We start from the raw sequence: 18,988 nt of genomic DNA on the forward strand, positions 1-18,988 counted from the left end.
TGAAAGTTACGCTGGTTCCAATTTCTGCCAACACCTGGCTATCAGTCTTTTAATTTTTTTTTAAGATTTATTTATGTATGCATACAGAACTGGGGTACAGCCCAGAGGTGCAGGGGTGGTGAGAGGATTCACCAGAGATAGAATGAGGAGCAGAACAGGCTGACTGACGAAGTACACTGCTGAGGGGAGCAGCGGGCCAGTCAGGAGAAGTCTGTCACTCAATGAGGGTCATCGCACAAGGAGGCTCACCTCCGGGGCCAGGGATTGAACTAGCAATGAAGCAGCTGTGGCGAGCTTGTAGTGCTGCGTTTTAACCTGTTGCACCACCAGGGAGGGCTAGTCTTTTAAATTTTAACCACTCAAGTGGTTTATTATGGCTTTCATTTTTCCTAATGACTCAAGATGATGAACATCTTTTCATGTGCTTATTTATTGGCTATTCGTTTATCTTCTTTGCAAACTGATCAAATCTTTTGGTCATTTGTTGTGGTTATTTGTAATTTACTACTGATTGCAGGGGTTATCGTTACTTTTTTAGGAATACTGCCTCAGTTTCCTCTGAAATCATTCAAGTTCCTTTTGAGTTTTTGTGCCCCACTCATGGCATCAACCATTCCCTAGGGAATTTTGTCCCCTTGTGGAACTCATGGTGATTCCTGCATAACCTCTCCTCGAACCCCAGACAGGTAAAGTTGATATGCTCTCCACCCTGGATCTCCACAGGTGTGCCCGATAGGAGCAGTAATGTACTCTGGAAGTAACAAGGTGTCTTCTGAGGCTAGGACATAAACGATACTGTCATTTGTATGTTGTTCTCTCTTGGATAATTCCCCTGGAAGAGGCCTACCATGACCACTGTGCTATGAAAACACCCATGAGACTCTCTGGAGAGGCCCAATGTGGGGAAGAACAAGGGCCTCACACAACAACCAGCACCAACTTGCCAGTGGTGTGAGGGCACCAGCCTGCGAATGGATCTTCCAGCTTCAGTCAGGCCTTCAGGTGAGCAGAGCCCTGGGTAACATCTGACTGCACTCAGACTACACCGGTAAGTGCAGTTGCCAGTAAGACCCTGCCTCACAGACATGGTGAGAGAGAAAGTGTTCGTTGTGCTTCTTGACTGGTAAGTTGTACTCTTTGACTATGTCATTTCATTTTCTCCTGGCCTGAAGAGTTCTTCTGAGAAGCTTGGTAGCCTAATAGCAGAGACTTTGTGACTTCCCTATTTCCCCCACAACCACCTTTCTTTGTCTTTATCTTAGTTACATGGTAGTTTCGCTGCATGCGCTATGGTGTAGGTTTCTTTATGTTCTGTTATCTTTATAGTCTTGTATATTCATTTCCTTCCCCTGGTTTGGGAAGGTTTCAGTTAGTTCATGAATACAACCTCTGTTCTCTTCTCATTCTCTCCACCCATAATTCTCATGTTGCCTTTCCTAATGTAGCAGAGTGGTTGCATCACTTTTTTTTTTTTTTTTTAGATTTATTTATTCGTACAGAACTGGGGGATAGGCCAGAGGTGCGGAGGGTGAGAGGATTCACCAGAGACAGAGCGGGGAGCAGAACAGGCAGATCAATGAAGTACACTGCTGAGGGGAGCAGCGGGCAGGTCAGGAGAGGTCTGCTGTGCCATGTGGGTCACCTCGGGGGCAGGCGGGGGATCAAACTCATGCAGAAGTGGTTTAAGCTTCTTTGTGCAGTGCTTTAACCCACTGCGCCACCAGGGAGGGCCCTGCATCACTTTTTTATATCTTAATTCTCTGCTTCCAGCTGGATCTTTTCTAGGTGTCTTTTTTTTTTTAAATAATAATAGTTTATTTTTACATCATTTTTGTGCCTTTTTCCATCTCACTTGTAATCCCTGTGGGCTTCCCATCACCAAATCACCTGTGTGCCATCACCATAGTCCAGTGTACTTCCCCCGCACCTCTATTTTTGATCCCATTCCCCACTCCACCCCTGTAAAATATCTCTGGTATATAGTTGTTCATTATTATTATTATTATTCTCCTTGGTCCTTTATGCTCCTGCTATGAGTGAAACCATCTGGTATTTTTCTTTCTCTTTCTGGCTTATTTCACTAAGTATTATCCCTTCCAGCTCCATCCATGTTGCTGCAAAAGGCATGAGTTTATCTTTTTGATTGCTGAGTCATATTCCATTGTGTATATGTACCACATCTTTTTAATCCCGTCATCTACTTTTGGGCGTTTGGGTTGATTACATGTCTTTCCTACTGTGAATAAAGCGGCAATAAACATGGGGGTGCAGGTGTCTTTTTGAATCAGGTGTCTATGTTTTTTAATTTTTTGTGAGTTGTGGTAATATTTGTATACTCCTAGGTTCCTATCTTTGAGCTCACTGTTTCATTTCTCCATTAGGTCTATTATTTCCACATAGCTTTCTGTACCACTTGCTCTAGTTTATTAATTCTTAATATGTTATTTTCTTGTTTAAACCTTCAATTTCTACCTCCACTTCTCAGTTTTATTAGTGATCTTATTGAGCTGCTTTTCTAGCTTTTTGTACATTTTTGAATTTCTTTTCTGAGTTGTCTTATGAGTTCCCTGATGATAGTGATTTTGAATTCTTTATCTGTTAGAAAGTTATGGTCTGCTGTTCTTTGAATTTGCTTTCTGCAGAGTTGTTATCCTGTCCTCGTGATGTCATATTGCCTTCTCTAGTTCCCTTGTGTATTTTTTATTTTTTTATTTTTTTTACTGGCCATTTGAAAGCTGGCTCAGCAACTTAGAACTGAGCTGCTATATTTTACGTTTCCAGCAGGTGGTGCTATGGCTTTGTTTATTGGCTACTACTGGGTGCCTAAGGTACTCAGGCAACTGTGTGGGTAGGTGAGTTAGAGCTCTGCTGTTTCAGTGGGGAGTTGTATAGAGGGCACCATCCACAGCTGTGCATGCGCTGGGAGAGGCCTGGCTCTTTTGAGGTCCAGCATTGTTGTCCTTGCTGCCTGAGGTTCCAGATCTAAGATTCAGCAGTCTGCTTGCTTTCAGAACTGTTTATGGTTTCAGCACAGATTCCACTGTGTGGGAAAGGAGAAGTATTTTCTAGCACTTTCTCTTTTGCCCTTTTTGGGATCCTAGGCCGTGTGGCGTACCCTAGTTCTTCCACCTTTGGCTTCATCTGGGCAAACCTAGAAATGATCCAGGTGGAAGAAGAGAATCACCTGCCATCATAACTGCCTCTGCTCCCACCTTCTCAGGGTTGGGGTAATTTGATGTAGGAGTAGATGAATCACTTAGTCATCAGCATTCTGGAAATTAAGCTTCCCTTCCATTTGCTTTCAATGACATTAACTGCTTTTCTTCCCATTCATCCCCTCCCCACTCCCAGCCCACTCTATTAGCCCGGAGTGGCAGGCTTATAGAAGTGAAATCTATGGTTCTCTGGGAATGAACTGGACTCTTCCACCTTTTCATTCACCCCTGGATATCCTCTGATAATGACTCCTATGAGTCCAGCTTCTTACAGACAACTCTATCGGAGAGAAAACAAAAACTACCTGAAGGTGTTGGAGAATGACCAAAGCAAGCAGACACTAAAGGAGGATCATCACTTGGAAAAAGGTAAATAAACTAAGTGAGTCATGAGGATTTGTTTTTCCTGTACATTTCTGTCAGGTTGCAGTTGGGGGAAGGGATGAGTACAGTTTGAAATCTAATTTCATCGGTGTAACAAACTAGAGAAGGTGGCATAACCACAGCAATTAAAAACTCGGGAAGGAAATCCCAAATGAGAGATGGCCGGAGCATGGAGAGCCCTGGATTCTGTATATAAGGTTCTCACTGACTACTAAATTATGCAGGTGCCGTCAGGGGTGGGGCCCTACCGCGAGCAGCCCAGCAAATGTTTAATAAACTGACCTGGTACTCCAGCTGCCATCTGTTTTCCGTTCCAGTTCAGCAAATTTAACTGCCTATCCTTTCACTAGACACACACAAGTTCTGCTCCACAAAACAGTGTGAGTAGGTAGGACTGAGTTTTTTAATGCAGCTCAAAAAGTACATAGAAAAGTCCTGTAGAATTTGCAATATGAAAACAGTCCTTCAAGAGTCAATTAGCCTGCCCCCATATGGACCTAACACGGGTTGCCGCAGGATACAGAAGTGGAATACTGATTATTTTAACCGGAAGGTAATTGAGATACAGAAGATCTAAGAATGACATGTGGTGTAATTATCTCCCTATCTCCCCAAAAACAGGAAATCCAGTTCTGTTCAGGCTAGGGGTTAATGGGCCCAGGACGGCTTGTCACAGACAGTTATAATGTGGGATGATGTCATCTGTCACAAGTAAACATCTTTTGAAAGTTTCATGGCTTCTAAACTAGTCAGCAGTTAACAGTCTTTTCCCGGTCATGCCATTGACCTTTGTCCGTCAGTGCGGTATCTAGGGTATTCTGTGGGAAAAAAAACAAAAACAAAAACAAAAAAAAACAAAAAACAAAATTCATAGAACGGCATTCATCACCTAATGTTCAAAAAAAGTATCAAGAGGTTGGATTCCAGTTTTAAGCTTCTGTGTTGGAACTTGGGTTCTTCGTTATTTGTTTAGTTACTTTGCTTATTCAGGAATAGATTATGAGCCAAACCAGCCCTTAAAGGGCAGGCAAATCCTCAAAGGGTGACTGGAATAGTCTAATTCCTGCTTAAAAGCCTATTTGATTTTTTTAGGCCATTCCAAGGGCTTTACCCGCAAGGTCTCATCGCCACCCAGATTTGGTCACTGTGTGCTGTCTAGTCTCTACCACCTCTCCCAGTCGAGGACACGGGGATCCCAACACTAACCCTGCTTCTTCACGTGCAACAGGTCTGAGTAACATTTAGTTTACCCTTGTTTCATTGTAGCTGAGGGGAAATCTCCCAGCCTCTGTTCAATGAAAGCAAGAGTGAAGGACCTATTTTCTTGAAAGGAAATGGCATATAAAACTGTGGCCTGAGAACCTCATGTCATGAAGTGAGGACTTACGGTACTTGTGTTCCAAGCCCCAGGTGCTGCCTTCACTCCAGATTCACTTTCTGAGGCCTCATGATAGGAGGGAAGAATATCGAAACTACTCTGAATCAGTATGTGGTAACCTCTTCATTCCTAGCCCCTCCCTCACACCAGGGTCATAAAATTGCTGAAACCTGAGGGCTCCCTCAACAGGATGACGGCCTGGGGGCCTCTTGTGCAAGGTAAGTGAGAACAAACTTCACTTTCATTTTCAGCCTATAGCGGAGGACACTCCCCAAGCCAGCACTCCTTGGTGCCCAAGAAGCGTTCCAGTGACCACATGAGCCAACTACAGCCGAAACTAGAAACAGTGAGTTTGAAAAAGTTCATAAATTTGCTCCAAAATATTTTATTATTAAGTTTATAAAAGGTTTCATATAAAAAACTAGAGAAGAAAGGTGTGACATAGAACACCACCTGTTAAGGATGCTGATGGTTGTGGTTTCTAATTTCTCTACAAAATTAACCAGCCCTGATGGAAGGGAGTTAAAAAGTATTTCAGAGTACAAAAAGCATGTGCTAATTTAAGTGCAAAGCAAGCTCATAATAAAATAGACTTTAAAAATTACAAATAAAAATCTGTACATCAAGGATCTGTTTAAGGCCTTTCCATGGACATAGCTTTGTAGCAAGATCAGCGTCGAGAAGCGGCGCCTTCACGTCAGGTCGTACAAGTGTGGCCCACTTCTGCTTGCAGGACCATCTCTTCTTTTCTCAAGGGGAAAGTGTCGATCAGGTTGAAGAGAGTCAGAGGCGTCACCAGGGAGACATAGCGTTCCTTGTCCGTGCCATGCTTATCCACCAGCACCATGCTGAAGGAGTACAGTGGGATTCGCAGCAGCAGCCTGGGGAAGACAGTCAAGAAGACGAGGTTAAATTCAACTGCCCAGCGTGAGGTGCATACAAAGGCTAAGTACCGTGAAGGTCTGTATCATCCTCTACTCGCCTGTTACTTGGCTTGTGGTCCCCGGAACAATAGTCTCACATGGGGAATAGAGATGGAGACCTCCCCACTCCCCCCCCGAATCAGAGGGTACAGTATGGGCAGGCCCTTACTGGTTGTACACATGTGGCAGCTTTAGACGATGTCAGTGCTGCTATTCGCGTGCTCTGTGTGCCACGAGGCCAGGCTAAAGCTAGGTTTCTTGGAGTCAACCCAGCCTGCAGACTACAAACCATTGTACAACCCCCTTAGGACTAGGGTGACAGAAGCCATCCAGACAGGTGTTTTAGCTACCACAGTGGGAGAATGGTGCCTCTACGAATGAGTGGGTTCAGGATGCAGATGTGGCCAAACAGCCTCAAAATGCACACCTCCACCCCACCTAAGAATTATCTGGCCCCAAATGATAGTAATGGTACTGTGAGAACATGAACTAACAGTGCGGTTCTGGTCCGTCAGGTGGCCAGCTCAGGACTATGAAGAGGAGTAAAGATGTTCTCTACCCTGGGTATGTTGACTTAAGTTTTATATATAAACAGTATAAATTACTTGAAAAATATTTGTGCTTTGGATAACATTAGGATTGTCCCCAATAGATAAAGAAATTGATTAGCTTAAATACACCACTCTGGTCACGAGGTCTTTGCTTTCCTGCTTTGGCCCTGGAAACAGATACATGCTCGCTTATGCTGCTTCCTCTAGACCTAAGGGGCTTCTTTCTAGAATTCTGCAATTAGGAAAAGTATATTTCTCTGCACCTGGAGGCCTCTATCAAAAAAAAAAAATCACATTTTGAAAGCATTACTAGTGTCTTCAGCCAGTACTGTTTAAAAATGTTGACCTACAGTTGCTAAGGCTTTTTGAATTAGTGGAAGTTTCCATCATTGATAGCACCTATGTTCCTGTTCCTCCCCTCACAAAGGCACTGAGGAGTGATACATAATGGAAAATGAGCACAGATCTTGGCAGTGTTTTGCACATCTGATCTTTAACTAAAGTGTATTAGAAATCATACTTTATATATTTTTTTCAACTGGGCTTGAAGTATTTTTTCCTTTTAAAGGATCTTCACACAAAGTCAGTATAATCACTTTATAAAACTTTTCCAGTGGATTACTGTCTAGGGTTTAGGAAACCCTACATATATACTTTTGTCCTTGGGATTTAGTCACAGTACTAAATTATTAATGTTACATGGCACTCAAAGTCTAATTTGCTCAGAAATGTTTAGCAATGAAAGTATATAACCTTTTCTCCCCAATGAGTTTCCACCGAAAAGAAAGCTTTAGAAAAACTTGCCATCTGTACATGTAAGTATACATGTATTTTAACTGTTTCTTGCACTTCATTCTTGTGCACATTGTACCCTACTTTGAAAACACTACTCCCCTGATCCGAGTCTGCAGTTTAGTGCCAGGATGTTTACATGAAAACCTGAAAACAAACAACTGGACAAGCAAAGGCCAGTGGAGAAGAAATGCACCGACTCACAGTGGTCATGGGAGTGCTTTAGATGTCTTCAGGCCCTGTGTGGGGCAGCATTGATGCTTCCCTCTGGATTTATGGTGAACTGTTTCAGAGGCAGGTCACCAAGATGGCAGCTACGTTGTTCCTGACTCGCCACCCCTCAAGCGCAGCTAGCAGCTCTTCCAGGACAAGACCCTGCAGGCAGTCTAGAGCCTGGGGGTGTGGCAGAAGCAACGCTTGCACCCAGAAAAGCAAGAAGCTGCTGTGCTGACCACGTCACCCTCTTCCCAGGTTGGTACATTATGCCGAGAGGGCCCCCCAGTGGGGCAGGGAGCCAGCCCCCAGCATTGTGGGAACCACGTCATGGGAGTCAGCACTCAGGCACTAGGATCTTGGCAGTTAGCATTCCTACTTCCAGAGCCCACAGCAGCCCCGGCCAGCAGCTTGGTTCCTCTGGAAAACCAAATTGGGGGCACAGTCTGATCAGGATACTCAGTGACATTTAGGTCTTTGCACTTTGGGTCCCTAAATGAAAAGTTCTGCAGGCTCTGGAGCCTGGTGTGGTATAATCTAGACAAGAGCTTAGTTGTAAGCCTTAGTTCTGGCAAGAAGGCTAACTAACATCTGGAAGCTTCTATGTAATGCAGGCTGGGCTGATCGCTTTGGGGCAGGGACCACTTTGAGTCAAGACCCGAAGAGCCTTTGTGGCCCCTGAGGGAAAGAAATTCCTCTGTCCGCTCAGTGCTAATACAGCATTCAGCTCACCTGAACAGTTAGCGAGAGCATGAAGTATAACCCCTAAGCAAGGCTTATAGTGTTTTAGCTCTGCAGATAGGAAAAGCCAGCAGTTTCAACCAGATCAAGATACACAGTGCACACACTTGCCTGATTTTAGTCCACAAACTGACCTGCAGGCCTTATCTACTGTGGCAAGAAAGTTAATTCAGAGCTCTCCCACTGCTAAGTACAGTACCTAGTCCCAACCACCTAGGAGGCCTATCAGTGAAGCCCATCCTACAGGCTCACCTGAGCAGGGAGTCAAACCAGCTATTCCTTCCAGCTGTTCTCAGCCAGCAGGAGACCCCTTCCACTTTAGAGCTTGAACAACTGCTTCTCCTAATAGACCCTACAAGCAGGCCTTATCTTCTCAAGGATGTTAGCAGCGGCAATGTCCAGAAAGTTGAGTTCATGAGGTTTGACTCAACTGAGTTTTTCTCTGTTGTCTGGCAGAGGATACCACCTCATCAAACGTGCAGGTACAATGTGAGGAGTCAAAGGTCACAAAATATCAAGTGAATACAAAACCAGCAAAGGAAACGAGTAAATCTCTAGTAACTGATCCTACCTTTCCATTTCTTTAGGAACTATTAGAAAAGAATTCAAAGTAATCTTAAAATGAATTACATGGGCAACTAAATGAAATGAGCATGATTTCAAGGAAACCCCAAGCAGACATCCTAGGACCGAGACTTTCATCGGCAGCTTTGAGAGCAGAATTTCTTCTGGAGAAGAATCAGTGAGGTGTGATCCTCCAGTTACACGAACACAAGTGGGAAGCCAGCCTCTGGAACTTCAGAGGGATAGGAAGTATCCTTTGGGTGACAATGGCTGAAAGCATCTCACACCTCAAGAGACAGCCAGCCGGGAAGCCCAAGAGAGTAAACCCAAAAAGACAGCGAAACACACATTAAATTGTCGAAAGCATGTATGTGGGAACCCCAACCCAGCTACCATTTGATTGCTCAAGAAAACCTTTCAGGACAGAAGAGAATGGGCTGCCATATTTCCAACAGAAGCTGTCCTGTAGAACTAAGGATGCAGACTTTCCCTGAAAAAGCAGAAGCTGCGGGATTTCATCACAATTAGGTCTGCCTTGCAAAAAATAGGCTGAAGGGAGTTCTTTGAGTAGACATCAAAGGATGCTAATTAAATACATGGCCGAAGTTGGCTTCTGCAATATGGCAATGATAGATTTTTCTGTGAATTGTGCACTGTGAATTTAAAATTACCGTAACTACAATGATCTGTTATAAAAATTATGTCAAATTGTAACAGCAATTGAGGGGGGAGAAAGTACAGAACTAGAATTGAAAAGCTGTTGAGTTGTTGGAAAAGTCATGATACATTTTTGCTTGAAAAGGAGAAAAAGATAGGACTTTTCTGACAACCCCATAGGTTTTTCTATGAAAGTCACCAGTTTCAAAGAGTTTATGCTAACAAAAATTGAAAAAAACATGCAATAATTATGAAGACGTCAAAGCATACTGATACAGCAATAAGAAACAGCCTGCACGAGGCAGAGAGCTAGTGGCAAGAGTGGTTCTCACTTTAAATGGACACATCATAAGCGAATCAAAAGAGCCCTGCAGCCATTCCAAGGTTCTTTAAAAATGGGAGCCAAGAACGGATTTCACGGTGGAGGAGCAGGAAGATCCTGTGTTCCCTCCTCCCCACAACACAAGACGCCTGCAGTGACGTAGGAACGCCTGTCTCCGAGTGACAATGAGCATAGTGAAAAGTGATGGAAATCACGGGAACACTGGAACTGCTAAGACAGTCCTACCAGGCAAGCCCCTGAGCACTGTGAGCCAAGCGTGGGATGTGGAACAAAGGTGACCAAGCTGCTTCCTGGCAACTAAAGGGTTTACTTCCCACATCGGATCCTCCAGCGCCACCGGCATCCAGGTATAGAAAAGAGGAACTTTGCTCAAAGACCTCACTGAGGAATTTTCAATTTCACAAATATAAACCCCGTAGGAGGAGCTGGAAGGAGGCTCGGCCTCCCCAGGAATGGAGCTTCAGCTCGAAGCCACCGCCAGGCCCTGTGGTACCTGCACAGGCTGATGCCACACTGGTTGAGATCAACAGAGCCAGGAATGGAGGGCAAAACACCTCATCCTTTTTCCCACAGTGCTCCCGTAGCTTTTCAGACAGTTGTCCTGGGGCCCGCTCACCACCTTCTGGATGCTGACAGCTGAAGCTCATGCCTGTGGAGAACTAGTTTCCTCCAGGAGCCGCAGCTCCCACAGTCCCTATGTAACGCCCACCGCTCCAAGCTTGTGCTTCCTCCATTTCTAAGCATCCTGTGCTGCTACCGGTCCACCCATAGTACCTGCGGACAGCCTAAGCCTCAGTGGCTCTATTCCTGCCCCCATTCCTAGGGGGAGAAACCTTGCTGAGACCCACGCAGGGTGAGCTCTGCCTGTGGTGCAGATCCGTCCCCTCAGCTAATGCAGCTGTACCCCACAGGGAGGCCATGTGTTGGGGCACTCCTCAGCAGCAGCAACCTTGCTTCCCACAGCCCCCCAATCCCACCCTCAAGGCTCAGCCATTGCCATGACTGCAAGCTGCTCGACCACAGGAAGCCCACCCCCCTGGCCACACGACCTGCAATTTGCAGCTCTAACACAGGCAGCCTGTCAAGACTGGGAAAGAAAGCTGTTTACCCAACCCCATAGAAGAAGAGAGAGGACTAGACCCCAGTTGCCACAACTCCACTGCCACAGAATGAGATAAGCCATCTCCAGATTTCAAAGTGTCGGTTTTAAGGAAGCTCTCTGAAATTAGAATGGATGAACAAAATGAGAACTACAGCAGAGCAGAGTGGAAAAGCTACAAATAATCAAGATATCAAGGTAAAGAATGCAGGACCTGGAGAGAAGAAAAGCTCCACGGTAGACTCGATGACGCAGCAGACGCGATCAGCAGGCAGAAAGAGGGGAGTGGGAAAGCACCTAACAGACTAGCGAGAAGAAAAAAGCTCAGGATTCCGTTACAAGAATGAAGAGTACTGAAGAGCCTCATGGCATGAAGTCAAGAGCATTCACATGGGCCTCCAGAAGGCGAGGAGGAGCAGAAATCCTGTTTACAGATAGCCAAGAATATCCTTAACCAGGGGCAGTAAATGAGCATCTAGATCCAGGACGCTTAAAGAGTTCCAAACAAACCCAAATACACACACCAAGACACATTATAAATATTGCAATCCCTGGGGACCCCAGCCACCATGTGATGGAATGGAGAGGTCGGGACCACCCCCTCCTCCTCTCAGGACCACCATAGAAAAGTTTTGCCCATAGGGTGACCCAGGCACTCAGCCCCAGGACTTCCTCAAACAAAGGGTGGTGGCCCCTGAGAAGAATGGGGGGAAGGTAAGGGGAGGTGACAGGGAGCCTAGATACACATCTGCAGACGCAGACCCAGGATGTTGGGCAATTTGCAGCTGACTCAGGCACCAAGAGCTCCCTCTCTCAGGAGAAATCAAGAAGCCGCCAGGCTGACCCAGCCGGACTCCATGAAGGGCCCAAGAGCAGAGACAGACTGAGATTACTTCCTGGGGCCTGATGAGTTAACCTGCAGCACGCGGACCTTGTAGCCCACAGAAGCAACAGCCCATTGCTGGTGGCCACAGTGACAAGGCAGCAGGTGCCCGCTTGCCAAGCACAGTTTAGTGCTGGAAGGAGCCTGGAAGTCCGGACCTAGCTCCCCCACCAGAAGGCCCCAGCTTCATAGATCACAAAACAGAACGTAGACCTGTTTGTTTCACCTTTGTACTTGAAGGCGGCGGTCTGGGCCGTGAGAAAAACCTATGCACAGAACACAGCTGGCTGTAAAGTGAAAGAAGCGGTAGAAGGGGCCCAATTCACTCCCAAACTGAGAATGAAAGCCTCAGACACCCCTCCAACCTACACCTCCTACCACGGCAACCAACGAGAACTAAATAGGAGCTATCAGACAAAAGCACTACCACAACAATACACGACAATATTCAAAGTGCTAAATAAACTACTGGAAGTTCAAAGGCCGAGCAAGATCTTAGGATGGAGATCAAGGAACAAAGTTCTTCACCCAAGCAACTGAATAAGATTTAAAAAATACATCATAGAAAGAGACTGAAATGCAAGCAAATTCAGAAAGTGCTTTAAATAGAATCAAGCCAACAACAACAAAAAAAATTCAGAAGTAGAAGGCTTAAATGAACATATTGAAAGGAGCTAGGGAAGGGAGGAAGGCAGGCCAGAGACTGCTGGTACAGGAGGTGTCTGCACACGTGCATCTTGCTTAGGGCCTGTCTGCACACAGTTACTTTTCCAGCCCAAGGACACGTCTGCAGCCCTCTCCGAAGGTCAGTCTTGGCACACTGGTATGTGCTTGAGGCCAGCTTACTGCTGAACTGTGTCTATTCAACTCAATATACAAAGCCAGCTGGAAAATGGTATTAATCAACCTGGACAATGGGGTGTTATCTAATTAAAGTGCACCTCAAAGATTCACTTCCCATTGTTTTATGGGCACTCAGTGATGATCCTGCAAAATTATCATTCAAGTAGAAAGGTGAAATAAACTTCCTTGGATTCTGTTTGGGAAAACCTTTATTATCACCATAACTGCCTTCAAGAAAGGTTGGAAAGAGTTCTTCTAAAACACACATTCCTGAGCAAAATAGCAATAGGCATAGAAACCAAAAGCTTAGATTCATGTCAAAAAATCACTCGAGGGGAGGTGAAATGGACAGAACCTGTATAGTTCACCATGAGCAGACACCAGCTCATGAAGAACACTAATCACAGGAATTAAAAATTCCATCATAGCCAAAAATCCAGAAGAGGATTTTCATAGATATAAGGAAAGCCATTTAGAAAGAACCAAATCAAATTGGAAAACCAAATATTGATCATCACCCTACATGTGAAGTCTGAATTTGTGAATTAAAGGCATGCATGAAAACAACCTGGGTGAAAAAGTTCAGTCATCTATGCTTCGTTTACAAGAGACCCATTTAAAACCTAAAGACAAAAACTAAAAATAAAAGGTTGGATTCAAGGTCATGCATGTTAATTCACAGTGAAAGGGGGAATAGCTGTTTTCATCAGATAACTTAGACTTTCAACTAAAAACAGTAAATCAGGAACAAAGATAGGGATTATATGATGACCAACAATTCACCTAGAAGATACATTATTTAAGCACCTACAGCAGTAATTAGTTACATGAAGCAACTATTAACATACCTAAAAAGATCAGGAAAAATATGGTAATTGTCGGAGCCCTCAACACACCTCTAATGTGAAAGGCTAGATCATCCAGACATAAAAAAATAAAGTCCTTGGATGAAATGTTGGAACAGGTGGATTGAATGGACACATACTGTTTCATTGCAAAATAAATGTATACTTTCTTTTCAAGTACACATGGAACATTCTCAAGAATAGATCATACACCAAGATATATAATACATCTCAAAATATACAGAAGTAGAAATTACATCAAGCACCTTCAGAGACCACAAGCCATAAGTAATAGAAATTAACCTCAAAAAGTCTTGGAAGAAATCAAAATGGCCAAGGTATAGAGACAACGGGAAGTTGCTCTGACCAAGTCTTGGGTGAAGGAAGAAATCAAAAGGTACCTAGAGACTAGTGAAATGCAGACAAGCTACCTAGACCCTATGGTCTACCCTATGGACAACGCACTACTTAACATAGAAGTTTATAGCAATAAGGGCCCATATTCAGACAAACAAAAACCAAAAAATTGTCTAACTCTGCAGCTGAAAATACTAGAAGAAAAAATCCAAAACCAGTAAAGGGAATTAAATATTTAACAGAAATAAATGCAATAGAAAACAAAGACAGCCCACAGTATCAGTGAAACGAAGAATTGGTTCTTTGAAAAAAGTAAAATTGACAAGCCATTAACAAGGTTTCAGGAGAGAGAAAACTCAGACTCAAAATAAGAGGTGAAAATTAGACACTGCAGAAAAGCATGGGATTATAAAGCTGTTTTACAGAAGTCTGTGAAGAAAAAACTGCATAGAAATTTATATACATAGAAGTGGATATAAATGTATAACATTTTTATATTCCTGTAACTCCCAAGAGTCAATCAGGATACAATGGGCCACTTAGGCAGTCTAACCACAAGTGCTAAAATTGAAATCACTGAAAGACTTCCCTAAAACTCAGCTTCTCCAGTGAGTTCTATAAAACCTTCAAAGAAGGGCCCTCCCGGGTGAGTTACAGCACAGCACTAAGAAGATGAAGCCACTACAGCACAAGCTCGTTCCACACCCCGGAGGTGACCCACATGTCGCGGCAGACCTCTCCTGACCTGCCCGCTGCGCCCCTCAGCAATGTGCTTCATAGATCTGCCTGTTCTGCTCCCTGCTCTGCCTCTGGTGAATCTTCTCACCGTCCCTGCACCTCTGGCCTGTACCCCAGCTCTGTATGCATAAATAAATAAATCTTAAAAAAAATTTCAAAGATCTAATGCTGATCCCAGTCAAATTCAAACCAAAACAGGAGATGAACTCCCCCATATATTCTTTGAGGCCAACATTACCCTGTTCCAAAAACAAAACAAAGGCAATACAAAGAAAGTTAGAGCAACAGCAAAGTTAGAGCAACAGCTAGTGAATACAGATGCAGAAATCCTCAACAAATCCTAGCAAACCAAATACAGCAGCGTATCGAGACACTCGCCTACCACGAGAACAGGTGCACGATCATCTCAAGAGATGCAAAAAAAGCACTTGTTAAGATTTCACACCCATTATGATAAAAGCACTCAATAAATAAATGGAAATTACGTGAACATAAGAAAAGCGATGCATGACAGTATCTCACACGATGGCGAAAAGCTGCAAGCGTGCTCGCTAAGATCAGGGCAACGATCAAGAGGGAGGCCAGCACCACTATTGTGCCACATAGGTTTACCAGTCCTAACAGAAGCAAATAGGCAAGAAAAACACATTGCAGGAATCCAAAGTGAAGCTGTTACTGTTTGTGCATGGTATTTAATATACCTTAGATAAACCAAACACTACCCAAAAAACTAATAGAAAATAATGAATACAGTAAAGTGGCAGGATTCATTGCTATATGCAAAGACTGTATCAGAGGAAAGGGAAGGAAGGAATAAATCCCATTTACAGCCATGCTAAAGTGGTGAAATGCCTGGAAGTAAATTTAACAAAGGAGATAAAGGACCTATATATTTAAACATATAAAACTTTAAAAATACAAAGAAATGGAAAGATAGCCTGTGTTTATTGATTTGAAAAATTATTTAAAATGGTCATATAACTTAAAGCAATGTACAGACTCAATGCAATACCCCTTAAATTAACAGTGACTCCTCCCCCCCCAAAGGAAACAAAAAATTATAAAAGCTACACAGAAACAGAAAGGCTGGAGCAATCGTCAGGGAAAACAGGAAAACTGAAGGCGTCAGACTTCCTGACTCCAAACTGTTACACAGCAACAGTAGTCAAACCAGTATGGCACTGAAACAAAAAACTCAGACCAATGGAGTAGAATATGAAGTCTAAAGATTAGCTCCGGCCCTCCCTGGTAGCGCAACAGTTAGGACGCAGCACTGCAAGCTGGCCGCAGCCGTAGCAGCTTCAGTGTGTGTTCGATCTCTGTCCCGGAGGTGACCACACAGCACCTGTGTCACCTGCTGCTCCCCTCAGCAGTGTACTTCATCACGTCAGTCTGCCTGTTCTGCTCCCCACTGTCTCCGCTGAATCCCCTCACATCCCCTGCACCTCTGGCCTGTACCCTAGTTCTGTGTGTATAAATAAATCTTTTTAAAAATAAAGATTAGCTCCATATTCTTGCAAGTCTGTATTTGACAAAGGTGCTACAGTCATACTATGGAGAAAAGATAGCCTCTTTAATAAGTGATTTTTGGAAAATATGGATCTGGATATAAAAATCAAAACTAATGAAGGCCTTGGGGTGGGTGGGGGAGAATAAATCACAGGGGACACACTATAGGACATTTTTTACAAAGATGTATTTGGGCACTCAACATCAATGACAAGGAAAAAAGCAAAAATAAACAAGTGAGACTACATCAAACTTAAAGCAAGCTTTTGTACCTCCAAAGAAGCCATCAGAAAACAAAAAGGCAACCTACAAAGTGGTAGAAAATATTTGTACATCGCACATCCGACAAGAGGTCACTCTCCAAAATCTAGAGTTCCTATATAATCAACATGAAAACAATCCACTCAAAAACGGGTGGAAGACCTAAACAGACATTTTTATGAAGACATCCAGATGTCTACAGATGTGAAAAATTGCTCACTATCACTTATTATAAGTGAAACGCAAATCAAGCCCAATGAGATACCACCTCACCCCTGTGAGAATGGCCCATTAAAAAAAAAAAAGGGGCCCTCCCTGGTGGTGCAGTGGGTTAAAGCACAGCACTGAGAAGCTAAAGCCACTTCCGCATGAGTTCGATTCCCGCCTGCCCCGGAGGTGACCACATGGTGAGGCAGACCTCCCCTGACCCGCCTGCTGCTCCCCTCAGCAGTGTACTTCGTCGATCTGCCTGTTCTGCTCCCCACTCTGTCTCTGGTGAAGCCTCTCACCGCCCCTGAGCCTCTGGCCTGTACCCCAGTTCTGTATGTACAAATAAATAAATCTTAAAAAAAAAAAGATAAAGACCCCCTGGGTGGTGCAAGGGGCTAAGTCTCAGCACTATGAAGCTATCTGCAGCCACTGTGGCCTGAGTTCAATCCCAAGCCAAGGGGCATACCCACGTGGCACAGCTCACCTCTCCTGCCTCACCCGCTGCTCCCCTCAGTTAATCCACTTGTTTTGCTGTCTGTTTTGTCTATGGTGACTCCTCTTCCCCCTGCCCCTCAGGCCTATACCCCAGCTCTTGTATGCATAATAAAGAAATCTTTAGGGGAGAAAAAGAAATCAACTAATATTGGCAAGGAAGGGTCCAGTAAAGGAGGAATGCTTATCAACTGTTGCTGGGAAGTGCACATTGGTGCAGCCCCTGTAGAAAAGTGTGGAGATTTTTTTCCCTTAAGATTTTTGTTTTAAATTTATGCAGACAGAACTGGGATACAGGCCAGAGGTGCAGGGGCAGTGAGAGGATTCACCAGAGTGGGGAGCAAAACAGGCAGATTGGCTCGTTTGCAGTGCTGTACCCTAATCCATTGTGCCACAAGGGAGGGCCCAGTGTAGAGATTTCTTAAGAAAATAGATTGAAATTCTGTGTGATCCAGCAATACGTCTATTAGGCATTTGTCCAAATAAATGGCTGTGCAAATAACAGCACTGTCTACTATTACCCAGTCATGGAACCAACCTAAGTGCCCTTCAACAGACAAATGGATAAAGAAATTGTGGAATATATTCTCAATGGGATAATACACAGCTATGAAAAAGAGGAGATAGTGGCATTTGGGACATAATGCATGGAGTTTGAGGTAATTAAGTGAAATCAAGCAAAAAAAGTGAAAGAAAAATATCAGATGGTTTTACTCATCTTTGGAATAAAAATAACCAAAAAAAATAAAAAGACAAAATACTAATTCTATAGGAATAAATCTAAGTCAGTGAAAGAATTTACCAGGTACCAGAGGAAACCTGAGGGAGGGCGGGAAGGATGGGGAAGGGAGGCAGATGGCATATTGGTATGTTTGCTGGAGGGTGAGTGGTCCTTGTGCACACAGGGAAGGGCAAAAATGAAATCCCAAAATGAAACCACAATTTAGAAAATGCTGGTTTGGTTAATATACCTGCTTCCACTAAATGTGATTTGTGTTTACATGGTATATCTCATATCCATCATTTTCTTTTGAATCTATATTTTAGATCTTTAAATTTTGAATGAGTTTCTAGTAGCCAGTAGATCACTGCATCTTGTTCTTGCTAATTTATGTCACTTTAATCCCATGCTTATACCATTGATCTCTTATATAATTACCAATACTATTAGGGAAAAAATGCTGGTTTGAAACTGATTTGAACACACCAGGCCCTCTTTGCCTTATCTTCCTCAGGACCGCAGTGGTAGGGTGTGGGTAGAGGCGGCCTCTATGGGGGACGTGCAGCTGAACAAAAGCCAGTAGAGCACCCGTGCTGGAGGCCAGATAGTGAGACAGTAGGAGGCCAAGGAGGGAAGGAACGAGAACCATAGGACAGTGGCTGCAAGTGGGATCTGGAGCAGGGATACTCTGCATGGAGAGACACTGGAGGGGGGTTGGTTTGCAATGTCCTGAGTTTAAAATGAAGTCATACAATGTAGGGGGAAATTGCAATAGTTTAAGAATGTTAAAATCAGCTAGAGAAAAATCAGGTACATACAAGGGAACTCCTGTAAGAGTACCAGTGAATTTCTTGAAGAAATCTTACAGTCCAAAAGGAATGGCATAATATATTCCAAGTTCTGAAAGGAAAAAACTTTCCAACGAAGGATACCCAGGTAGGTTATCATTCAGAACTGAAGTAGCAATGAAGAGTTGTACAAACAAAAGTTAAAAAGAGCTCATTGTCACTAACCTGGCCATGCAAGAAATGCTAAGGGGTCGTCTTTAAAAAATTAGAAAAATACCACACAGAAGCAGTAAAAAACAAAGGGGAAGAAAACCCCATGTAATAAACCTAACAAGTAAACATAACAGGGGAGGATAACCAATCAGTCACACACACACAAGCTAGCATGGAGCTTGAAAGACAAAAGAACCAAGAATTAAAATTACATAACCAGTTAATGGACATATAAGGGAAAAAATGAGAGGACAATGAAAACCTAAAG

At 43.7% G+C, this 18,988-nt stretch overlaps 1 protein-coding gene across 1 annotated transcript in view; it reads right to left on the minus strand.

Moving 5' to 3' along the window:
- Positions 1–5,365: 5,365 nt before the first annotated feature.
- Positions 5,366–18,988, minus strand: part of SRPX (sushi-repeat containing protein, X-linked) — a 56,353-nt gene continuing 42,730 nt past the window's right edge. Inside the window, exon 10 of the mRNA XM_004690113.2 lies at positions 5,366–5,858. Within this exon, the coding sequence (XP_004690170.1) occupies positions 5,675–5,858 (184 nt within the window). The 3' untranslated portion in view covers positions 5,366–5,674. The remainder of the gene's footprint in view (positions 5,859–18,988) is intronic.

The sequence above is a fragment of the Condylura cristata genome, unplaced genomic scaffold (genome assembly GCF_000260355.1).
Source record: "Condylura cristata isolate star-nosed mole 26May11 unplaced genomic scaffold, ConCri1.0 scaffold00027, whole genome shotgun sequence".
NCBI classification, from domain to species: Eukaryota; Metazoa; Chordata; class Mammalia; order Eulipotyphla; family Talpidae; genus Condylura; species Condylura cristata.